Here is a 15,098-nt window from a genome sequence, read left to right as displayed (position 1 = left end):
TGATGGTTTCGGGAGATCAAATTAACATAGGAGATGAATAAATTAAACATATGAAATTGTGAAGGATAATTTTTTTTCTATTCATAAGTGGTCATGGGATATCGTTTCCTCCCAACCAAACCGTAAGACACTTGTTAAGAGTATTGTCCAAATTTCAAATTTGTTGCTGAGAATTTGCAAGCCATTAGAGCACGTGGGTGATGAATAAATCATAAATATGAGTATGTGACACTCATTTTGGGCTGCCAATGAGTTGGAAAATACGGCAGTACAAGTTACACAAAAAGGCAGACTTTGTCGTTGTGACTACTCAAACTTTAAAGACTTCAACATGACTTGTCTTTCTGGTCGATATATGGACCGACTTTGGAATTGTAAGAGTTACCTCCAATTGAGTTCAATATTAAGATTCTGTTTGGTTGGAATTTCGAAGATCATGTTAATAGAAAAATAACAGAAGGAGAAAACTTCTTTATAGAAAGTTTAGTCTCTTGATAATATCAGGTCAACTCTCACAATGGCCAAGATGTATTTACAAACAAACTTATATGTTAACCTTATGGAGTTTAAGTACTAATATGGGCGAAAATTAATTGAATTAATGTGGGTAATTTGTGGTAATCAACTGAGCTAATTAGTAGCTGAAGGTATTTGAATTGCTTAATTATTTAGACGAATCTCACGTCAAAGAAACATGCAATAAGTGAGACTTGTCTCTGGGACCAGAGCTAGGGGAACTAGGATCCAAATTATTTTTATGCATATGTAGTAAATATTGACTTCTCTCTATTATATCTTATGTTTATATTTTTATATTTTAAGTTTTCTTAATGAAAATCTTGCGTCCAATTGTTTGTCTTTGTTATTGTACCAATTATGATCGCTTGTGAATACAATCCTAACTTGTCAAAGTGAATGTTGTTAATTAAGGAAATTATTGAAGCACTAATTATCTAAAAAAGCTTGCAAGTGCACGAAATAAAAAAGAAAAGCTTGCAAGTGCACGAAAAAAAAAAAAAAAAACTTGCAAGTGATATTTATGAAAATATAAAGAAAACTTTGTCATGAATGCCATTATATTATGGTAGTACGATATGAGATAAATTAGTTAGCTAAAAGAAAAGGCACCTTTGACGCGGATTCCCGTGCCCATTCACCAAAAGCACTAAGTAAAGTTAATTTTACAGTTCAAGTCCAGAGTTTCATTTAGGTTAATTTTAAGTTCTTTTTCGTCAATCTTTTTTAATTCTTGGACTAGATAGCCTGCGCTGACCCTTTCAAGTACTGGTTTGTGCCCAAAAAAAAAAAAAAAAAAAAAAAAAAAAAAACAGAATTATCATAACTAAACAAAAGAAAGAATAACAGATAAGCCATAACATAAGGCATGACTTGACTTAATATTTAAGTATAACTCCATATCACAAGGTATGACTTGACTTGAAATTCAAGTATTCTCCCATGACCTTTTTGGGTTTGAACATAGATCATGTTGAGGTCATTGCATTAATCCTTTGTTCTGAAAGCAACCAAAGAAAAGGTCAGCTGTCACATTCTTTAATAATCAAGATCCAAGTTGATTAGCTTAATTATAAAATGTAAAGATGCAGTGCATACAACTTTATTCCATGTTAATCAAGTTTCAGTCATGTGACGGGATAATAAAATAAGAAAAAGTGAAGACGGCATATTCTCTCTAATCTAAATTTTTTTTTCTTTTAATAATACATAGATCACTAAGTTGATCTGAATAATAGTAGTACTGATATCAACTTATCAGTTTTCATTATTAGAATCCAATCATGTCCGCATATATTAATAACTTTCTTAACGAAAACCACTAATTTAGATTTAGTTTGAATCCAGAAAAAAATAATATTCTGAATTAGTTTCGGTCAAGATATAAGTATATTCTTGAACACAACTCAATACTCTTTGCATCCCAAAATAAGTTTTATTTTAGCTCATTTCAAGCCCATTAAAAAAAAAATACAAATTTTAGTTTACTAAGTTATCCTCATTTATAAGATGTTTTTTCAGAATTGAGTACATTACGAAGTAGTTCTTTAATATAAAAGTATAATTGAGTTAATTACTCTCTTCATTTCAATTTATGTGATGTAGTTTGACCGGACACAGAATTTAAGAAATTCAAAAAGACTTTTGAATCTTCTAATCTAAAACAAGTCAAAGATATTTGTGTGGTTATAAATTATCTCGTTAAGCGTAAAAGATAAAGTTTAAAGTTAAATTGTTGTCAAATAAGAAAATACGTCATTCTTTTTTTTAACTGAATAAAAAGTAAAATGTGTTAAATAAATTAGGACAGAGGGAGTACTATTTTTTGTCTTGAATTTCTTTAGCGACAATTATTTTGGGATGGAGGGAGAAATAATAAAAAGATATTGAAAAAGTTTGAAAGAAGTCCAGAATTTAGACGAAATTACAAAGTGACCCCGTCCGTTGCAGTTGGTTAACTTCCCTCCCGACCAACTTGCTCTGTATTTCCGCGTAAAACACCCAATCGCATCCATCAACGCGTGAATACCACGCGCCTTCTTCCGTATTTCCAATTGTCAACGTTTTACCAAACCCCCTGTACATTCCCACTTTTCACTTTCCTAAACCCTTTAATACTCTCAAATACATCATACTCTTTATCCTCTATAAAGCGCCCCCATTTTAATCAAATTCTCATTCTTGAAGTAGGCACTATCTATTATTACTATTATCATCTTTATATAAAAGTTATGTTCAACTATTAAAATCTTCAAAAGTTTCTGTCTTTTGCCTTTTTCAGAACCTTTTTCTTTTTCTTTTTTCTGATTGTTTCAAGATTATTCACCTCTTATTCAAAATTGTGTTAAAGCAATAACTATGTACCCTTTTGCTTAATTTGGATTCTTGAAATGTTTTTAGTTTGAAGGAATAAGTTTTGTTAACACCCTTTTGCAGATTCTTGATTCTTGAAAAGTTTGTCTTTTTCCTTGTTTTGAGATTCTAAAGCTGTTTTAGTAGGCTTGTTAGGTAGAGTGGTTGTAGATCTTAAAAGGGGTTTAAGCAAATTAGTTGTTATTTGGAATCTTGATCTTGAAATGGAACCAGTAAGATTCTTATTGGGTAAACAATCGTCGCTTGCACCAGAAAAGGTGGTTGAACCAGTGGAAATAGAGAGTGAAGATGGGGAAGAAGGGGATGTTATAGATATTGATCCAAGGATAAGGTTGATGTATTCGGCTAATGAGGCTGATATAGAGGGGATCAAGGAGCTTTTGGAATCAGGGACTGATGTAAACTTTCGAGACGATGATGAGAGGACTGCCCTACATGTTGCTGCTTGTCAAGGTTATAGTGATGTTGTGCAGCTGTTGCTTGATAATGGGGCTCATATTGATCCCAAAGATCGCTGGGGAAGCACGGTATATCTCATGAACCTAGTTTTATTATCATATTTTTTTGTGTATCCCTATTGATTGTTAATTTGGTATAGTTAAATGCATATGTATAAATTGTCAAATCCCCTTGATATCAGGATTTGTTTTTTAATCCCCTTATTTGAACTCGTGGCTCCACCATTGCTTGATTGTGGTTATGACTTTCTATTGTTAGTATCATTGTTTTTGGATAGTTAGGCTCGTGATTGGAGAAAAAGGTCTGTGAGTGTATCTTTATTGGCAGAAAAGTTCAGGTAATGAGAAATAGGATCTTCTTCAGCAGTAGAAATTAGATGTAGATGTGATGTTGAGTATTCGTGAAAATTTTCTTTCTGATTTATGCCCTCGCGTTGTGGGCTTGAGGTAATCCTTAGATAGCACGTGTTGCTAGACCTTTGTCATTTTGTTTTTATTTATTTGTGTTTATCAAACTCCGAACTTGATTGAGGCAAGTGTATTAATTCATTTGTTAAGAAGGCTCCTAAGAGAATTATGTGGGACAAAATTTTAAATGGCATATATGATTTGTCATTTATATGGTACTTTGCTGTTGACATTTCTCTTAACGAATAGCGTTTGCCCATCTTGCCTTTATGGTAGTTTTCTTTGTTAAAATTTAAAAAGAGTCAAATATCAAAGATGCCTTGAAAACCTACTTCTTAACAAGAAATGAGTAGTATAAATTGGGATGTTTGTTTGCTAATGATTTCAGCAAAAAAAAAAAAAAAAAAAAAAAAAAAAACAACAACAACACTTATGTTGGGGGCTTGAGCTGGTTTGGAGAACCTTAGCTTCTAGTAGTTTTTTCTGTTTGTCTGAATTTCTCTTACCGCCGTTGTGCAAACTGCTTAATTTAGAGCTACTTCATTGTTCTTCTTCTAGTATGAAGGTCGTTTTACTTGTAACCAGAAGGTCTATCAGGTCATAATATCTTTACAATTTCATGGATTCCTGAGTATACTATCCCCTGGTTGTTGTACTTCCAACTTTTCTTTGTGTTGAGGAAGATTAAGAAATGACAATAGTATTCATGACATGATGTTTCCATCTAGAACTATAAATATCCTGCTTTTCCTATTGATCAACATGTTCTGAGCAATTTGGTATTTGGTTGAACAGCCTCTTGGAGATGCAATACATTATAAAAATCATCATGTGATCAAGCTACTGGAGGAACACGGTGCCAAGCCTCCTGTAAGTTTTACTTCCCATTCTGTTTACTCATCAAGTGATTAAAAATGTGTGAGAAAGAAATCCTTTTTTTTTTTCAGTTGTACAAAAGATTGCTTGGCTTTATTGCTGTCTAAATTTTGTTTTGGAAAACTAAAATTCCCATCCAGATGGCTCCCATGCATGTCAATAACAAACGTGAAGTTCCAGAATATGAGATTGGTGCTAAAGAACTTGATTTCACCAACAGCGTTGAATTGACCAAGGTAATCACTAATTACATTGTTTTGTGGTGACTACCAGAATCTCTTGTATGTTATTTTAGGGGGTTTATGCCTCTTTGACACAGAGTCTAGACATCTAAAGGCTTTTCTTTTACCTGCCTCTTATTTTCACTTTAATTTTTTTGTGTTAGAACTAATTCTTTTTAATGATATCTTTGTTTTTAACTAATCTGGTATGATACTATATCAAAAAGAAAAAAGAAAAAAAAACTAATCTAGTATGGTTTTAGTTGTAAAAATTATGGATACTTGCTAGAGTTTTGCATTGACTTTGAGTTTTGAAATTGTGTGACTCGCGCTATAGACTTATTATATTGCAATTCGAAGAAGGGTCAGTCTTCTGTGTGGCAGCTGCAAAAGCTTGACTGTGGCTGCTGCACCCAGAAACCAATCAGCTGCAAATACAAAATTATCAAAAAAAAAAAAAAAAAAAAAAAAAAATTGAAAAAAAGAGTTCTACTTACGACAAACATACAGATGAGATTAGGTGCCTAAACTCAGATGTTAAATGAGAAATGTTAATCAACTTGAGCCTCTAAACATGTATCTGTCATGTAAAGGGTGATTGAACTATTCTATTAAACAGTTTCTAATGTTGAAATTGCTTCTGTAGTCTTCCACATACTATATTGCTCTGTTTGCCTATCATTGAGGGGTGTTATACCAGAGGCATATCTAGCACACTAGATAGGGGTTCAATTGAACCCCTAGCTTCCGATGTGGAGCATACAATGTGTAAAATATTACTAAAATTGTACTAATAAATAGTAGATATGAACCCATAGAGTTTAAATCCTGGATCTGCCTCTATATACCTTAGACGATCAGGTAAAGGAAACTATATGTCTGGGGGTAATCTAAATTTGAATTCAGAGTTTGAGTATGGTCCAAGAATGAGAAGGGAAGAAAAGAGGAAGAGTGGAGGAACGTAAGAGGAAAAAAAAACATTCTCTGATGAAAGCTGCTTTTGTCACTAGAAGTCCTCATATTAGTGTGATATGTTTGGAAAAAGTTGGGAATATCCACTTGATCCTTTGCCTATTCTGCTCGTATATTGCTTCAATCTACAAACTCTTTCTTCTGTATCTTTCTGATGATTCCTGAAATATTTTAGGGAACCTTTCATATTGCCTCATGGCGTGGAATACAAGTTGCTGTGAAAAAGTTTGGAGATGATGTGATTGCTGATGAGGATAAAGTGTGAGTATAAGATACCAATATTGCTTCTATGGAATCTTCTAATGAGAACAGAAAAGCCATAAGAGCTTTTTATTCACATTGTTTAGCTCTCTTCATGTCTCACTTATTTTATTACATACTCTTAATATTTGGATATTTGCAGGAGGGCGTTCAGGGACGAGCTTGCACTGCTTCAGAAGATAAGACATCCAAATGTCGTCCAATTTCTTGGTGCTGTCACACAAAGTAGCCCGATGATGATAGTGACAGAATACTTACCAAAAGTAGTCAAATTCAGTCTCTATTTTTTGCTTTATCTAAGAACTGTTGTGGTGTGCATGGTTATGTTTCACAACATTTCACTAGACCGTGTTTGTCTTAGTTGATTCCTTTCTCCATTTTGTTCATTTCTAGCAAAAGCAACATCCCTGATACCAAATGTCTTTTCCATGGTTATATATTTTCAGGGTGACCTCCATGCTTATTTGAACAGTGAAGGACCTCTTAGACCAACAAAAGCTATCAGATTTGCAATGGACATCGCAAGGTTCACGAGCCACCCTATGCTATTAGCTAATGTTAAACTCACTACGTAACCACACTACGTAATAACAACACCACATTGTATAAATGTCTGAAATCTGGGGAACTATGTGGAGTAACATTTAAGTCCATAACAAATTGCATATCTCTTGGATTAAGTTCTAAAAATTAGCATCATTGGGAGGCATAGCAAGTAACCAGTCTGCTGTTGGCAATACTTCTGAGTAAATTTATTGCTTAATTAATATGAAGTAGTTAGTTATGACTCTTTTGATTGCGGTAGATATTACGTCTGTTGTGTTTCTAAAAGATCCCATCTGGTGTTTGCATATCCACTGAAAATATTTTAGATAAAGGAAAAAAGAAAAGAGAAGATCATTCTTGTTATGGACATGCCACTTTTTCCTCAATCGTGAGGTTATCTGCTAACCTTTATCATAAAGTCCTGCATATCTCATTTTTCTGCATTTCACTTTAAGCTGACAGAGAAAAACGAGAAGACGCAACACTGTTTGCTTTTGCCACCAGTCAAAACTGGAAGCTAATACACATTATTTAATATTGCTCTCTTCTCCCCAGTCTGTTGACCTGCTTCTAATGTTAGCCTAGCTAAAAATTATGCCCTCGCTTAAAATGGAAAAAGTAATTAATTCTAAAACTACCATTACTACAACTGTAGTACCCTTTATTATTTCAAATATGATGTGATATCTTAATACCCATTTCAAGTCTTCCTGCGATTTAACATATATGTATGAAACACAAATATCATAAATCATTGGAATCATTCTCTTAAACTCTGAGATATATCTTAATAACCATTTCAAGTCTTCCTGCGATTTAACATATATGTATGAAACACAAATATCATAAATCATTGGAATCATTCTCTTAAACTATGAGATAGTACGCAGCTCAAACGAATTGGAATGGAGCATTAAGGAGCTTGTCAAAAGTTATTATCTAATTCTATTAATATTTAGATTTCCAAATTTACTTCAATTTCCACATCTGCTTGGCATGTGAAACATTTGACTATATTTATTTCCTTTCAATCAGCTCGTGCTTGTTATTTACTAAAATAATATATCAAACATACTGTTCACGTTAATATAGAGTTGAAGCTTTGTTTGATTCATGTTATCTCTGACTCATAATGTGCACTAGTAGAATCTGGTTCTAAATACACGTGTTTTATTTGCAGGGGATTGAACTATCTACATGAAATTAGACCTGAAGCGATTATTCATCGTGACCTTGAGCCTTCGTAAGTTTCCTCTTCAGTTAGGTTTTCTTTGACTCCATTTGTGTGTACCAAGTCACATCCAAGTTTTTTTCTTGACAATCCTCAATTTTGTATGCTTTCCTCTTTCAAAATTGAGTTTCTTCGTGTTAATGTTTTAATATTTTCATGTGACATAACAGAAATATTTTGCGGGATGATACTGGACATCTGAAAGTTGCTGATTTTGGAGTCAGCAAGCTGTTGAAAGTTACCAACAGGGTCAAAGAAGATAAGCCTCTGACATGCGATGACACATCTTGTGAGTACTGCTTTTTTTAGATATCACAATGATTCTTTTCCAATGGAGAACCATGCTGACATTTATCAAAAGCCTCAAACAAAATTTGTAACACTGTTATTGCTACTTGCTCTAGATGTAAAATTCCTGCCGGTCTTGTTTTATAAAGTTGTTTTCAGCATTGCATTGTGCCACGAAAAATTGATTCTGCTGATCTGTTTCTGTTGATTGAGATTTCTGATTGATATTTGGAATTCTTTTAACCTTTTTTCCTTTGTGCCTTTTGTTTTGTTGGAAATAAATAGGCCGGTATGTAGCTCCAGAGGTTTTCAAAAATGAGGAATACGATACCAAAGTTGATGTCTTCTCCTTTGCTTTAATTTTGCAAGAGGTAACATTTTTTTGTCCGTTTGAATATTTAGAATGTAAGAAAGGACAGCTTTTGGTTCACTGACTGTGGACCGTATGTATGAAAAAATATCTGTGAATGTATTTTTCTTGATTAATACGCTCATTCTGAAGAGAATTACAATTATTGAAATAACATGTGCGAGAAGGGGCTGATAATTGATGGTCACTAGCGGGTCTCTTTTCTGATCAGAGAGTTACTGTAGGTTTTACATGTACTACTGATAAACGAAGACCCTTTTTTTTTTGTTTTCTCAAGTCCAGGAAAGTGAAAATAAAGCCTTGCACATCATTGAGATGTCACATCTTTTTTCTGACTTTGAACTTGGTTGCCTTCTAATTTCTTCATAGCCACGGATATGTGTGTATCTATCTACTTGATTGTCGCGGCGCCGAGATGATTGATCTGGGCAACATGACTTTGACCTTGTATAATTAAACCTTAATATAGTTTCTTTACAACATGCTTAGCATGCAATACAATCAGGAGAAGTTTTATTGTGATGCAATAACAAGCAATATTTTAGTTTTCCTTTTATAAAAATAACATCTTTAATAGAACTCTTGCTTGCGTAAACGAGAAATATATAATTGGTTGCTATTTGTAGACAGTGTAACTTATCTAATGAGGGGACCTGACAGCAGAACGGTTATCTTATGCATGGAGATTGCAAGATTTATTTTCTACCATGTCGATAAATCATTTTTTGCTGCCACACACATTGATTATTCTACAATAGTTTTTATCTGGTCTATGATGCTGGAAACCAGCTAAAACTTCTAAGTTGTGCCTGATGAACTTTCATAAGTTAAGGATATGCATTTTTTTTTCCCACAAATGGGTTGGGATTTTGATAATTGTGCTGTCGTGCACTTTAGATGATTGAAGGCTGCCCCCCTTTCCGAGCAAAGAAAGAAAATGAAGTACCTAAATTCTATGCTGCTAAGGAGCGCCCCCCTTTTAAAGCTCCAGGAAAGTTTTATGCCCATGGACTGAGGGAGTAAGTTTTCTATCAATTTCTCTGTGAAACTCCATACTTTAAATACTTTTAGTTACTTGTGAAACGCATTGGAAATTCTCTGCTCTCATTGAAATTTAAGAAAATCATGACAATTAATATAGCAAGTAAAATTCGAGAACATCTGAAAATAGGAAAGGAACGGATTTACAGGTATGATAAGTAAAACATAATTGATCCTATTACTAATGAAGTACAAAACAGTGTTGTCAAAGGCGCACTAAAGCCCTGAAGCGAGGTTAAAAACATGTTGAGCGCTTCGCCTCGCTTTATGTGCGCTTCAGTGTCATCATCGAGGCTCTACGACATATTTTTCCTTGCCAATGAGCCTCTCTTGAAGGGGTGACACTAGATAATTAATATTTCACTTTATCGTAATGTTTTTACAATTTCTAAGTCCATATAATTCTTAATCATGCTTATTATTATTAGTATTGGACTATATATATATATATTTCCACCGTTGAGCCTTTTTACATTAAAGCCCACGCTTTATTTGCGGTTTTCGCTTTTGATAACACTGGTACTAAATGTTCCAAATTTTAGACAGTACTCTAAGATCCTCTAAGGGCCTCAAAGACTGCTTCTAGCAAAAACAAAGCTTCACTTATGAGATGCTTGTGTTTCACTTGGTTGCTTACCCAAATGGAAACTATGCTCCAACTCACGACCCATGTAACAAGCTATGCCAAGTAATAACTGTAGAACAATTAGTTCATAAGGACCATGAATGAAAGTGTATGTTAAATGACACCTATGTCCCCTGTATTCTAAAAAATAAGTTATAACCCTTCATTTATTAATATTTCTTTTTAAGTGTCCATGGCAGCATTTTATGTGATTATTGGAAAAGTTATTGAAGCGAAGTTCCATTTATCGAAGTTCTAGAGTTAAATGACCATCCCTTTCCTGTGTGCAACTGTTGGAGGACCTGACAATGATGATAGACATTCCCATGATATTTATGCGAAAGTGTTGCCGAACCCGTGTCGGATCCTCCAAAAATACACTACTTTTGAAGGATCCGACACACACCCAACGACATTTTAGGAGAGTCCGAGTAACATAGTATTTATGAACAGAAGGGTGTAGGTTAAAAATTAAAGAAAAGGATGTAGATCCAGAAGTAAATATAACTCATTTGATTCTACTTATTCTACGGTTAACTGTTTCTATAACTGTGGTCCTATATTTGATACTTTATCAGATATTCAATGAACTGGTTTCCTGTGAATCATTTTCTTTATCTTCCCACAGTATTAATTTTTATGGTTACAAAACCTTCATTGGGTTGTGGTATTACTGCTGATTTAATCAGAGCTGATTTTCGTTTCCAGGCTGATTGAAGAGTGTTGGAATGAGAAGCCGGCCCTGCGTCCAACTTTCAAGCAAATTATCCCAAGGCTTGAGTCCATTTATAACAAATTTGGCCACAAAAGGCGTTGGAAGGTAAACCTTACTGTCATTGTGCTCCTTTCCCCCATTTTCATGCACTTATAAATAGTGTTTGGTGCATATGTAGTTTGAACTTTTCATATTTGGGATCAATGAGTTAGACTATTTTCCAAGCCTAGTCAACTAGAGACGATTACCTAAATCATTTGAACGTCTGTGATTGTGTAAGTAGGTCTTATACATTCCGTTCACCTGCCTGTGCTTCAAGAAGTGTGTAGCAGATAATAATTGCATAAATTTGGCAGGAAAAAAAAAAAAAAAAGATGCTCATGTTCTGATAAGAGTCTCTCTGTGGCTTTCTGCTGATTGATATCCGTCATGCTTAGTACTAAAGGACAAGCCAGTGTTTTCGAAAATGTTTCGTTTTTTTCCCCCTTCTTCTTTCCTTCATACTCAGGCTTACCCGTGCCTTAGCTTCAGCGATGGCCTGTATTGTGTTTTGGGATGTATAGTTGGATATATAGTTCAATGCCCCTCTTGACAATTCTGAGTAAAGCATAGATCTCTCTTTTCATCTTGTATATGTTGCCCTATGCAGGTGAGACCATTGAAATGTTTTCAAAATTTCGAGGCCATGTGGAAGAAAGACAACCCAAGTTTAAGTAGGAACGACTCATCTCGGTCAGACAGAAGCATCTAGCAAATTGTGGATATTCCCATCGTTCATGTGCATATGTTTCCTTCTCAGATTTCTGCCGCAGATTTCAGTAGTAGGAAGTTGTATCACTTTTTCTAGTATTAGATCAATCTCTCCCTTTCATTGAGGATGTGCAAAACCAATGGTCATCCTTTTTTCGCTTTGCCTCTTGCTATTGAGATCTATATTGTTTTGTAGATTATATTAGATCAAATGTTCATGGTGCAAATGCTATGCTTTCTTCACTCTTTGCTTTGTGGAAGCAACCAAATCAAAATTGAAGGCATCCCATAAAATTATAGTTTCCTCCTTTGGTATAAGCCTTAGAGACCATGGTCAAAATTCAACATAGAAAAAAAAAATACTAGATGATTTCTTTTCATCCACATGCTCACTTTGGTGGACAGACTTACTCGATACATGTGCTTGAGGGAGGAGGTACTAGGTACCCAATGGAATAGTCGAGGTGCACGTAACATGTGGTGGTCAATTGTGCATTTTGGGGATTGGATTTAACATTTTTCTTCTGAAAGTTGAATGACCAATTGTGAAGTTAACCCAACTTTTCTTTCCCATACCCAAGTCAACCCCCTTCCCCCATTGGGAGCCTGTGCGGGAGCTAGAGGGGCTTAAGGATCCCCTTTGCTAGAAAATCACACTGTATAAAAAGAAAATATATTTTTTATGTATATACAGTAAATGTTGAACCCTTAGTGAAAATTCTGCCTCCACCACTTCGGCCCCAGGAAGACCAAGGGAAAAAAAGGCAATTTCTTTTGGAGCTTTCCCAAAGATTTAGGTTAAGGCATCTCTCTTACTTCTCAAAGATTTAGGTTATGGCATCCCCTCTCTTACTTCTCAAAGGTTTAGATTAAGGCTTCTCTCTCCCCAAAGATTTAGGTCAAGGCATCTTTCAGAAATCCAGTCCCTACACAACCTATGGTGGGGATACTGAGCAAAGCCAGCACATAATAAATTGACTAGAAAAAACCTATTGAAAACACCATACATATTGTTAGCTAAATTAGTTAAGTTTTCATCATGTAGGACCACACTGCCATTACAAATGCTTTCCCAATATAGGAATACAACGAATATTTACATATTCTTGATAGATGGTCCGAAATTTACTCTAATCCGATTACTTTTGCCTTTCTAGTCTTTTGACTTAGCCTCAAGTATAATCCCAACTTGTTTAAGGAGTTAATTGAGAAATTCTTGATTCTGTGCGAAATAAATACTAACACATCCATATGGTCTAGATCTTAAGTTTTTGTTCGAAATAAGTACAAGATGCCATTTTAGCCAAATATCCCATTAGCTGAGAAGCAAAATAGAAAAGTATTTCATGGTTTGGTTTGGAGTTACTTTCTTGATAAGTATTTGATGTATTGAGTTCTCGGTTTCGCAAGCATCCACTTGATGTGTTTCCCAATAAGGTAGATTGACATGTCTTAAGTTTTGTTGGTTCACTTTGTTCACTATGGCTCTTCCAAGAAGGGATTTTGGATTCAAAGAAGGGGATAGTGTTATATATATAGTCCCTTCATCAATTCATAGAATAAGTTATTATCTCCTCATATAATTTTAAATAATACTTATTTCAGTTCTTTTTATGTGGTATTAGAGTCTGGCTCATTCCTATGCTTAGTTCAAGTTAGGCCCCTCATGTCATGTCCGTCACATTCCAAATTTAACCCTAGATGTGTGTGGTTTATAGTGTCACAAATTGGTTGAATCAATGAGTCGTGTTTTTATACGATTTTATGCAATCCTCGTATAATCAGTTAGCTTTTGAGTTAATTAGGCCAAACGTTATTTTTTGAACAGATATTTAAGAAAGAGAAAACGGAAAGGGCATAAAGGGACAAAAATCAAGTTCACGACCGAAAGTTGGTGTAGTTATAATTTGATAGACCTGTGAAGCAATAATTGGTTCAGGGCTATGCGCTTTTGCAAAAATTGAACTGAAATTTCCCTAAAATTCTCATGTTGCTTTGTGGTCCTATTCGTCATAATGAACAATATTGGCCGTTTGTACACGAGTTTGGAGGACAGAGAAGGTGTCTTTTTAACCTATTATTAATGAGATAGTTGAAGTAAGAGGAGCCAGAGTATAGCTTAAACGCCTGGCAAACTATTTCATTTCATATTTCATACCTTCAACACAGAAGGCAAAATAAAAATTTATAAGCTTTCATTTGTTAGAGATTTTCGGAAGTCTGGAATTTTTTTGACGCGGAAGCTAAAAACATACCCGCTAGCTGCAGGGCACATTACCTCAGAGTTCTGCAAAGTCGGGATTTTCACTAACTGAACAAGTGCATGTTTTTGCTATATATCATCGATAATTCCCTATCAGATTTCGAGTACATTAAATGTAATTACTAGCTAGTAGGAATTTTCTTCATCTAAGCATGTTTAAGCTAAGATTTGTCAAAGCATTTGATTAAGCCAATGTTTGGAGCCCTTTTCACATATGAATCATGTGATTAATTTTGATATATTTGCCTATGTTCAAGAAAAAAACGTTGGGAGGAAGGTGGAGTTGACTTGAGTTGAAACACATTACCCATGAGAGAGTAGCGGCAGCCTCTCATGATATCCCTGAGACAGGAGTGAAGGCTCAAGTTGATATACACATCTTCCACGAGAGGGTAACTAGCTCATGAAAATATATGATTGTTCAACCGGTCTAAACTTGGACCATTTAATAATTTTCTCATTATTAACTCAACTTTGTTTATTAACTTAACCAATCTTGATATCCCCTAGATTCAACTCATCTAAAACTTGGTGCGATGGGGCTAAATTTGTAGCCCAAGTTGATCTACGAAAAACCTTATAAAAAAAAAAAAAAAAAAGTAACTATATTAAAGAAGGAAAAAAAATTATTAGTTTTTTTTTGGTAATTAAATAAATTATAAAATAAAAAAAAATAAAAAACAAAGAAATTAAAATTGGTAAGAGTGTGGAGGGTTGGGCTACGATCTTTTAGCCCATTTTGACCCATTCCATCTTAGACCAGCTAACTTTTGAGCGGGTGATTTACAAGAATGACCTTGAAGGCGAGTGATCTTAATTTTTGGCTTTGTTTGCCTCATGGACAAAACTTCAAGTGTAACTAGTTTTGCCCCACGGGCAACGACTTTTAACTTTGAACTTGAAGTTTTGCACAAGGATCAAGCAAGGTCAAAAGTTCAAGATCACTCATTTCCAAGATCCTTAGGTATATTTTTTGCTTTTGAGTAGGTTACAATACTGACTCATTTATTAATTCAACTAATTTTGGGCAATTTGCAGGATTGCCCTTCGACGGTGGTCTTTAATTTTTACCCCTCAAAATGGTGGTCTTTACATTTTTGCGCTTGGCGAAATTTACATATGCACGATTGAAATTTGTCCATTGCGAAATTTCGTGGGCAATTTATTGCGTTTTTTTTTTTTTT

At 34.5% G+C, this 15,098-nt stretch overlaps 1 protein-coding gene across 1 annotated transcript; it reads left to right on the top strand.

Annotated features, from left to right (window-relative positions):
• The first annotated feature begins 2,630 nt into the window (after positions 1-2,630).
• On the top strand, positions 2,631-11,878 carry LOC132043466 (integrin-linked protein kinase 1). The gene is made up of 12 exons (XM_059433941.1): positions 2,631-3,416; positions 4,551-4,625; positions 4,772-4,867; positions 6,000-6,085; positions 6,228-6,348; positions 6,532-6,611; positions 7,812-7,874; positions 8,033-8,151; positions 8,436-8,521; positions 9,418-9,539; positions 10,895-11,006; positions 11,551-11,878. Exons 1-12 carry the CDS (start codon positions 3,093-3,095, stop codon positions 11,650-11,652), a joined length of 1,386 nt encoding a protein of 461 aa, XP_059289924.1. The 5' UTR covers positions 2,631-3,092; the 3' UTR covers positions 11,653-11,878.
• Positions 11,879-15,098: the final 3,220 nt, after the last annotated feature.

Source organism: Lycium ferocissimum, chromosome 2, assembly GCF_029784015.1.
Source record: "Lycium ferocissimum isolate CSIRO_LF1 chromosome 2, AGI_CSIRO_Lferr_CH_V1, whole genome shotgun sequence".
NCBI classification, from domain to species: Eukaryota; Viridiplantae; Streptophyta; class Magnoliopsida; order Solanales; family Solanaceae; genus Lycium; species Lycium ferocissimum.
This window is presented reverse-complemented; position numbering and strand designations above follow the sequence as displayed.

Coding starts and splice junctions, on each gene's coding strand:
- LOC132043466 (XM_059433941.1), top strand. CDS start 3,093: ATGGAACCAGTAAGATTCTTATTGGGTAAACAATCGTCGCTTGCACCA. Junction 4,626..4,771: donor AACACGGTGCCAAGCCTCCT/GTAAGTTTTACT, acceptor ATTCCCATCCAG/ATGGCTCCCATGCATGTCAA. Junction 7,875..8,032: donor CATCGTGACCTTGAGCCTTC/GTAAGTTTCCTC, acceptor GTGACATAACAG/AAATATTTTGCGGGATGATA.